Source organism: Phaethon lepturus, unplaced genomic scaffold (genome assembly GCF_000687285.1).
Source record: "Phaethon lepturus isolate BGI_N335 unplaced genomic scaffold, ASM68728v1 scaffold9360, whole genome shotgun sequence".
Taxonomy (NCBI): Eukaryota; Metazoa; Chordata; class Aves; order Phaethontiformes; family Phaethontidae; genus Phaethon; species Phaethon lepturus.
The window spans coordinates 5,705-15,884 of record NW_010511135.1 but is presented as its reverse complement, the minus strand read 5'-3'; the positions used below and the strand labels follow the sequence as shown (position 1 = coordinate 15,884).

The window sequence follows — 10,180 nt, the reverse complement described above, 5'->3', positions numbered from 1 at the left end:
TTGGGCAGAGCTGGCCTCAGACGGCAGAAGAAGCTGCATAGGTGTCTCTCGCAGAGGGAGACAGGGAGAAAACAGCATGGTATGCTGCAAAAATGTGAGGCTTAGATCCAAGGTTAGGCTTAGATTGAGGTTTAGGACCCAGGAGGAAGGAGTCAGCTTTGCTGCTAGTCGATGAGCGAGTCTTGGTACCTCTGAGTTTTTGAGGGACGTCCTGGGCCAAAAGTAGTAGAAAAACTTTCTCCTTTGTTGAAGAATCACCCTTGCTTATCACATACCGAGATGAAAAACTTCAGCTGCCATGGAGAAGGTTTATACGGATTTGGGTTCCCTATTTAAAAAATAAATCTATCATCTTCAGTGTCTTCGTTAATGGGTAATAACCATGTTAATAGATCAATAAATAGATTAATAGATTGTATCTCCCTATAAGTATGGCAAAAATAACAAAGTACAGAAACCAGGTAGCAATCTGAAACCAGAGCTGCCTTCAGCTCTCCTGTGCTACATCTACTCCTGCTCACAAAACAACCCAGTCCTCTTGTGAACGCAGCTACCACGTATGACTCGGGGAAACTTAACCAAGTTCCGCCTGTCTCCTCCATCAGCTATCCATTGCTTCCCGGCACCTCTCCTTCTGCCCAGCTGGGGAGAAAGAGGCATCTGCTAAACGCAGCAAGACTGCTGCTGCTCGGAGAGCCAGAGCGGAGGGAAGCAGCAGCATCATGCCCAGACCCTGCCTGCTGCATTTTCCCTTTGGTTTCCTCCGCTTGTTCCAGCTTGTTGCCAGAATACCTTTTTGCTCCAGCTGAATAAGCAGAATACTGAGACACCACTGAGAATAGGCTTGTGCCACGTATCAAACTGACTGATGGCTATAGCACTCCGCAGTAATGGCAGTCTGGAAGGTTTTGTCTGCCTCAGCTTCACTATTTAATCCATGCATGTCAGAGACACAAACAAAAAGGACATTTGTAGCTTGGTCACAGAGCCAGCAAAGGCAACGTGGCTCTTCCCTTTGAGGAAATGCGAGCAGTTGTGGAAAGACCATTCTTATTCCCCAAATGAACCCACGAAGAACTGCTCTCAGCACACACGACCCTCTAGTCTAAAATAATAGCTACAATACAGTCATTTTGTGCTGAGGAGAAAAAAGTGTCACGTATTTCTTACCCACCCTCCAAGGTAATGAAGGGCATTCATTGCTAATGACCCTGGTGACTGATAACCAGAGAGAGTGTCACTCTGCTTCTTGGGACATGGCTGAACTCAAGCCGGTCCCATCCACACTAAGTTTTCCCCTCTGTATGGAACATTTGGCTGGCTCCAGACTTGTGTCCAAGGTCTCACAAGTTGTTGTGGGTGTGATGGCATTGGGATATAAGACTATCCAGATTTGGGGAGGAAGTGGCATCCAATTTTATCAGTAGGATTAATTGCTGGAGCTCTTCTAGCAAGCATACACTGCTTTCTGTTTCTCAGCTAGCACTGTACAAAATGCTATTCCTTAATTATCCCCAGATGTAAAACTACATGCAGTATCTGGCTGAGATGAAGCCTTTTTAGAAATGCCTTGACCTTGATAGCTAACTCACTGAGGGGATTGTGCCTAACTAAGGGAAACACCGAAATCCTGTAACGGAAGGCACTGTTGATGAACCAGGTACTGATTATTGCTATTAGCATAATGTACCAAGCCAGGAAAGGAGTTTGTATGGATATAATTTCTTCCAGCTTGCTACTTACCAGAACTTGTTGGTGTTGGAGGTGGGCTGTTTCTGCTAGTTCTGATCCCTCATTTATTTTATGACATAATGTGGATCAATGACAATTCATGATATAGAACCAGACTCATTTCCAATTAAATGTCTCCCTCCAAGATAAAAAATTCCAAGGTTAATTTTGTTCTCATTATAATGACTTTATTTTGGCTAAAGAATGATCAACTCATTAGCAACACATATGCAGATGATTACATTTGAACAAATATGCCAGGAGAAGCAGTTTAAACTTTCCTTAGTAAGAAAAAAAAGAAAACTTAATGAATTTGGTCTTAGGAGGACAAATGCTCAATTCACTTAGCAAGAAGCTAGATGCCTGTCCCTGCCAGTGAAAGTTAGAAGAAACAGCAACATAACTAGATCCCCAATACATCCCAAGGAAAACAGACTCATTGGTATTTAAGAAGCTTGCACCTGACAGCTTAGCTCCTCTGAGGCACTGGTGAAAACATCTCCGATACCTTGGTACCAGTTTTTTCTTTAGTTGCCGGTATCAGGGAAGGGCAATGTAGAATCATTGGCTACAGGAGCAAAAAAGGCCTCTCCAGGGTCATCAAATGACGTTCCTTCAAAATCAAGAGATTTGGTTTATTTGATCTAGTAAATAGAAAGCCAATGGGATCTGATTGCTCTCTGCAAACACACGATGAAGGCATGCACCAGGGAGTGCGGAGAGCTACTTAAGCTAAAGGACAATGCTGGCACAGCAACACATGAGTACAAACTGGCCAGAATACTTTTAGGCAGGAAATTAAAAGGCAATTTCTAGCCATTAGAGAAGAGAGCTTTTGGAAAAGCTTTCCCATGAGAGTAGTTGGGGAGGGAAATAATTAGTTTTAAGATGTTATTAAAAGGATTATAAAATGCAGTTGCTAGAGATAGGATGAAGTAGGATAGGGAAGAAATACATCCCCTCATATCCACCAAAGGCTTAAATGCTTTACAAGAAAGATATGCACAGCATTATGTGGAACCAATACATTTGTTAGGGGAAGATCCATAAGGCATCTTGGTATGTACAGAAGGACTCACATGGACTTTTGGACTAACCCAGATTACTAAAGATATGTATTTTCATTACTGAAATTTCCTAGGCACCAAACTCAAGATTTTTAAACATGCCTAGAAATATTATCAGGTTGTCAAAGCTAGGCAGCTCAGCATCTTTCTCAAACACAGGCCTGATTTCTTGCACAACCACACTTCAGATGTATTGTCAAGTCCTCCTTTTTAAAGTGGATCAAAGACTGGCTGGTCAGTGTGTTTGTCCAGCCATGCCCTGCACCTGATTCCTGAAGTCTGCCCTGTCTTTTTAGTAAACTCCATTCCCAATTCTTTGCCTGGGTGAGGTACCCTCTTTTTTTGTGTGTGGATGGGCACATATGGGGCTCCACATGCCAGTGACTGGTGTGAGACCACAGGTCAGAGGGGCTTGCATGTCTGGGGTACAGCAGCTGGAGGGACCAGAGTGCATGTGTCTTGTGTGTGTATGTCAGTGGGCGCAATTGCTAGCAAACACCAAGCTGGACTAGCAGTGGACAGCACAAAAGACTTGGGAGCTGGGTATTTGAGCTGCTGTGATCCTGAGCTGCGTAATGAAGAGACCAGAAGGTGTCAGAGTTGTCGACTGGAGGAACCAGGAGGTCCAAACCAGCTACTGGGAAGACCACGGTGTCTGAGGCTTAGCTACCAGTGACACCCTAGGTCTGGTCCAGCTACCAGAGACACTAGCATGTGTGTCAGCTCATGAGGCAAGTGGGAGATCAGTGGACCCAGGGGACAGCCACTGGCTAAACTGAGCCTAGCTACTGGGGGATCCAGTGTGTCTAAGCCAAGCTACTGGAGGGATCCACCTGTACTTCTTTTCCATCAGTGGTCTTTCATCCTGATTAACCAGAAAGGGAACAGAATGACACTTTTGGTGCTGGTTGTGTTTGCCTGTGTTTTCTCTTTCGGTTTATATATGACACGTTCCTATTAGGAATACGTGCTTGTCCTTGGCTGGACCTCAGGACATAGAGTTGCAGCAGCCTCTGTGGGGCTACCAGACTGGACAACTCCTAAGACAAGGTAGCATGGATACCTGCCCCATAATGCTACTTTTTTCCTCTTTATTTGCAGGTCAATGCCAAACTGTACAGAAAGGTATGACATGTCTTTGCTTGCTGTCCTTGGAGAATCTCAAAACCTTAAGTATTTCCCCATTATTTCCTGACAAGTTTTCTAATATTGGTGCTATAGTAGGTCTTGTTCCTAGAGAGATGATCTCTTTCACACAAGGTAGGATTTTGCTGCTGTGACAATGGTATTTGTTACCAGCCAGAGACATTAGCAAGAGGAGGCTCAGACATAGGCCCATTACTGTAATAGCCAGTAATTTTATGAAGAGACGTCTCTCTATTCCTCCCTTTTCACCTCAGAGTGAGTTGAAGGTATTCCCAACATTTATGCTTCCTAAGACCTCTTAACCTGATTTCTTAAAGTGTATTAGGTTTATGAGAATATATGTGTAAGCACATTTATGGGCCTGCTTGCCTGTCAGTCAAGTCCCAGAATAACTTTTGAACATTTTGGGCAATTTCAATCAAACTTCACAGAGGGGCTGTGGTTTCAGAGATATTAAAGTCTTACAAATTTTGTGGGGCCAAGCAAAGAAGAGAGATATCTTGCTGATACCTTCCCCACTAAAGAAAAAAAAATCTATATGACCTCACAGCTCATCAGTAAATCCATATTAAAGGCAAGGACGGTGGAGAGAGTGACATCACAAATACATTTTATTCAGGAATCTGAGTTCTCCTATGTTAGACACCAGCAAATTCACACCTCAACAGAAGATTTTTCTCTCCTATGGATTCTCTGGTGTTTAGTAAGTTCAAACTGTATTCTTAATTTTAATCAGATAAGATTTAATTATAAGACAGCCTTTCCTTTGGAAACCAGGCTTTATTAATTTTGATGGTTTCCAAGCTATTTCAGTGTTTTCTGGACAGGGATTTGCCCTTTTATTGCTGTTCAGGTATTGAATTAACAAAATAGATCTTATTTTAAGAGCAGTGCTTATCAAACAGATAAACCCTGATGCTCCATCAAATTGTCAGATACCATTTGAATTCTGAGTGACATCTACTTGCTTTAAACTGTCTGCAATCTCAAGACCAAGCATTCTTTCCATCATCTTTCTGTAAGTGGTTTTAGATACCAAATTCATTCAAGAATATTGCAAACTGCCTCCAGTCTCTCTGCGAACAAAAAAAAAATAAGCTCATTGGACATGTTGTTTGTTATGTTGTCTTTGAGATATTCAGAGTGTCAGTGAAGCCAGGTTGTTTTCATATGTTCATGTCCTTTTCATAGCAAAATGCGTGGACATCGCCTTAAGTTCTTGTACTGACGTTGCCTATACTCAAACGATGTATCCTAATTTCCTGGATCAGAAGACTCGAGAAGTGATTGAGTACAGCTCTGAGTACATTCTCATCAGCGTGCTGCACAACTTGCTCCAGGGAGAATGCAATCCCGACCTGCGGCTCCTGGGCTGCTCGGTGCTGGCCCCGCAGTGTGAAAAGGACAAAGTTATAAAGCCCTGCAGGCATGTCTGTGAAAACCTGAAAAAAAATTGCCTCCCTGCTTTTGATGCAATAGACATGGCTTGGCCCTACTTCTTAGACTGCGACCGCTTTTTCGCGGGGGAAGAAGAGGGATGTTTTGACCCGCTGGCAAAGCTGCGAGGTAAGGGAGGAAGTTCTGCTGACACATCTTACTTGTCTGGATGCGAAGGGTCTCATCTCACTCAGCTTGACATGTCTATGGCACTAAATCTCTCCGCTTGTCGTCTCAGCTTGTCTTCTTATAGACACCTATAAGGTGTGGTTCATTTTGTTCCACCTATTTTAAACACTTAATCAAACTGTGCTCAAGAAGCACCTGTTTCTCTCCCCCATATGCAAAGAGCATCAGGACAGGCAGCTCAGAGCTAGATGTTTGGACTGCCAATGTGCATTTAGATAAGCCCTGCCCTGTGTGATAGCTGTCTGTGTATTTGAAATATTTTATTTAAAAACTGAAACTTTAATGCACTCATGAATTCATGACTGCTTGACAAGCTTAACAGCTCATTAAAATAATCTCATTAGTGATTGTCACAGATTTTTGTTTGGATGAAGGAGATTCAGACAGCTGAAGACAGCTGAATCTCATAAAAAATTAATTTGATCCACCAGATTCAAAGGGAAAAATATGTATGTTTTGTGACTAAAATGTGCTAAGCATGCCAGAGTTCAAATTATAACCAGAAGTTTCACAAAATAGTTCTCTGTGTGCATATGTATTAGTATGGTTTTGCAAACAAAATATGTCACAATAAAGAGTGTAGGATGTACTATATAGATTAAAGGTTTTGATTGTGGCTGTATTTTCTATAATTCTACTACTGAAAAAGATATTTTGTGGAGAAGTACAGGCATTCATGCAGTCCTCTGAGCACCATGGTTTTAAGCACTGTGTTACAATTTTTTTTTTGCAGGAGAAGTAGATTTTGAAGAAGATTTGCCTTCAGACTTGCCAGCAACTTTTATTCAGTTCAAACATCATTCATATTCCCAAATGGTGAGCACATTGAAGAAGACTGCTTCTAAATGCTCCCATATTGCGACAACTTACAGCATAGGTCGCAGTTTTGAAGGGAAGGATCTTTTTGTGATTGAGTTTTCAACCAAGCCTGGACACCATGAACTGCGTGAGTTATATCAGTGTTGTTCAGGTTGCTTGAGGGAACTCCAAATTCTGTGAGTGAAAACAGGTCTTTTTAATGGGATATCACCTGAACTGTAAAAAGCATTGTTTCAAAAACATTTCTCCTCCTTTGTGTTCCTGAATTACAGTGATAGCTGATGATTCACTGTAGCAATTATAGTCTGGCTGTAATTTCCTAACTTTACGACCTCAGTTTATGACCATTCCTTGTTCCCAGATGTATGACCATGTACCTGGTTGCAGTGATATGGCTATTATTTATTTGTGCCCAGCATACAAAGAAGTTTGGATAGTTTTCTATCCTTTTTTGATCTGCCCTCTCCATCATCTACCACTTCCTCAGTCTCCTTTTATTTGTCACTGGACCATCAAACCCTACACACTTCCTACAAGTAATGCCTGTGCCTAGGCTAAACATAGTCCTTCACATCCTAAAATACGTACAGCTTGTGAGAAAGACCTTAGATGCACAATGACATTGACATAAAAAAAATCAATGCAGCATAGAAAACAATCCTCCTCATCAGAGATTTGGGTCAGTGCAATACCTGTCCGTGTAACAGGTGAATAATACCAGGAATTTATGTTATCATAGTACCTGAACACCTTTAGGATATGAGTTCTCACAAGTGTTCTGCAAAGGGGAACAGTACTGATCTCAGTTTTGTAGATTCATCACTGAGACAGCAAGGGCCAGATTTTTAAACATTCTAAATTCTTCAAAATGCAGATGATTTTCTTGGGGAGTAGCTCCGAGCTCAAATATAGTACCTGACTAAATCTGGTGGACTGCTATGGCCATTGCTGCCTACCAAGAACCTCAGGTTGCTTCTCATCAGACTAGCTCCAGCATCACCTGACTTAATACTTTATTGAGGTTATCATCTCAGGCCAAGCTACTGTGTCCACTGTGTGCTATGCTGCAGGGGAGGCAGAGAAGACAGTGAAGACTTGAGTTAGCTTTGTTTACTCTCAGCCATGCTGCCTTGCGTGCTGTAGAGGTATTTTGAGGTGCCTTTAAACTTGATCAAGATCCCAGTAGACTTCTTTAACACAGCAAAGATCTACATTATCTATATCTATATGGCCTATCGTCCTTCCTCTCTTGTGTAAAGAGAAGAAGTTACAGGTGTCTTTTTAAGCTGATAATCCATTTGTCAGGAAAACACAAAGCCTATGAATCAGGCTTTTAAATTAAAACTGTGATATGGCATGATAAAAGAAAGATGGTAGTTTAACACATTACCTAGAGTTTCCTTCTAAATCTGTTGCTTCATGCTGCTTAGGACACCGTAAAAGAGGGTGGAAGTAGCTCTAGAGCTGGAGACTTTGCCAGCCTGAACAAGCTGGCATAACAGCTCCGTGCCAGCCCTCCTCCAGTGTCTCGTGCTCGAGGCTGGCCGGGATCAAAGATGAACGTGAAGGGATAGACAGGAAAAGATGTCTCCAAAGTGCATTAATTTTCCACTTTCCATTAGTCTCTAAGGATGGATGGAAATTGAGAGAATAACTGTGGGGAATTATGAAGTTATATGTCTCTAATAGACTTATTCCAAGGCTGTTTAGCCTAAAAGACACTTTTTATGCACGACCTACTTTCTGTTCCAAACAGAGGGGTAATATATTACACACCTGCAGGTTGTTTCTAAGATCTGTGACAATATAAGGCATTGAAGCCGCCCAAGGTAAGTGAGAGTGCCGGGGGTGTATTTTGTTCCTTCCCAGCCATGGCTTGACATTTTTGATTGCAACATTCTTTGTTCACAATTAGTGATGAGTCCAGCAAAAGCTCAGACCAATGATTACCTCTTATGGTTTGGGATCCTGAAGGTAGGGACTTGTTTTATTTCACACTATTTAAATTGTCGCTGAACTGACTTGTAATGGAGGGAAATTCACCTGGAACTGGTGTGCTATTTACAGGAACGTATACATTAAATTAATGTCAATAATTTCTGACTCATCGGTAAGCTATTTGGGTTCCTCTGCTTTTGGAAGCCATCCAGGTATAATCAAATTAAAGCATCTCATTACTTCATATTCCACAGTCAAGCCAGAGTTTAAGTACATTGGCAATATGCATGGAAACGAAGTTGTGGGGAAAGAACTGCTAATATACCTCGCGCAGTATCTGTGTTCGGAGTATCTTCTCGGGAACCCTCGCATCCAGACTTTGATTAATAATACCAGAATTCATCTCCTGCCTTCACTCAACCCTGATGGGTACGAACTGGCTGCAGAAGAGGTAATTGACTTTTTATAAGGAAATGTTCAGGGCTTCATGTTTCTAAAATTCCCTGTGGGAAAGGACAAACTGGGAGGGGAGTGTCAGGTGTGGGAGGGAGCGTTAATAATTGGCAGCCAGACTCCCAGGCTGGTTTGGTGGTAGGCTGCTTTCCAAAGATGATGCGAACAGAGCTAAGAGGAAATCAGAGCCACATTTGTCATTTTTGCTGCCTGCATGCGATAACGTGGGAGTGACTGTGTTACTTTTTCACACATTTAGCACTAGCTGCTCTCAGTCCTAGAACAAAATGCCCACTGAGTCACTGTAATTACTGTTAAATTATTTTATAAGGAAATGTAGTTTAATACTCTGGAATAGATGTTCTTCCTCTGTTAGAAGAGCAGGTATAATAAAATGTGAGTATTTTCTGTACTGCCACGCTTTCATAATGGATGGCAGTTTTCAGAGATCAGCTGGTGACTGAAGGAGACCTATGAAAGCAAAACTTCTGACGTTCTTCTTCTTTTCACCTCACTTTTATCACTAGCACTATTAGCATGAAAATAGGACCTTTCTTCTCCTGCATTGCTCAGCTGAGCTCTCTCTGTTGTATGAGTCTGGGGTTATTGCATTCTACCTCATCTTGTCTTGGAGCGTCAGCTGTATTTTCTTTTTCTCCTTCTCTAACCCACTCTGCATGCTGCTCTGTGCTGAGTAAGAAGCTGCTGTGTTCCTCACATGCGTCACATCGCTGGTGAGTGAAATGCTTCCTGCATGCCAGTGAGTGTGTTCGTGATCATGGGGATAAAAAGTTATTAATAGCTGTGTGTTTTTTAACAGCATGGACATTTTCAGTTTACTTCTTTTAAAACTTCCCCTTGATTAAAAAGACATTTTAAACAATTCCCACAAAGTGATATTTTGCGACAGGAAGTTATTCTGAGGTTGGCTTCTATGTTACACGTTAGGGAGCTGGTTACAATGGATGGGTCATCGGCCGACAGACAGCTCAGAACTTGGACCTGAACAGAAATTTCCCTGATTTGACATCTGAGGCTTACAGAAGAGCTGGGATTCGGGGGTCCCGCCTTGACCACATCCCCATTCCACAATCCTACTGGTGGGGTAAGGTATGAATTACAGATTTTATAAATCACATATACTACAGAGCAACTCAGGAATTAAGAACCTGAGATTGCTTGATCTGAAGTTATTCTCTGGTAATCAGGTTTTATAAGCAGGAATAAACCATACAGGCTCAGAACTGGCATGAAAAATCCTGCTGGGGGTCTGGCCAAAGAGGCAGGTGTCACAAATCATGAGGAAATTTTGTGGATAATTTGGATTTTGCTATTTTAGTTTAAGAATAATTAATTTTAGGAGGGGTCACAAGTGTGTAATGATTCATGATTTAAACTTC

The 10,180-nt window shown here is 41.9% G+C and overlaps 1 protein-coding gene across 1 annotated transcript; it reads left to right on the top strand.

The window, feature by feature from the left end:
- Positions 1-3,373: 3,373 nt before the first annotated feature.
- On the top strand, positions 3,374-9,890 carry LOC104615533 (carboxypeptidase Z-like; the record flags this gene model as incomplete). Its single annotated transcript, XM_010282894.1, has 6 exons — positions 3,374-3,449; positions 3,900-3,923; positions 5,136-5,510; positions 6,304-6,516; positions 8,582-8,778; positions 9,729-9,890. Coding segments are annotated over exons 1-6 (1,047 nt in total), but the record flags the coding sequence as incomplete, so codon positions are not given.
- Between the last annotated feature and the right edge of the window lie 290 nt (positions 9,891-10,180).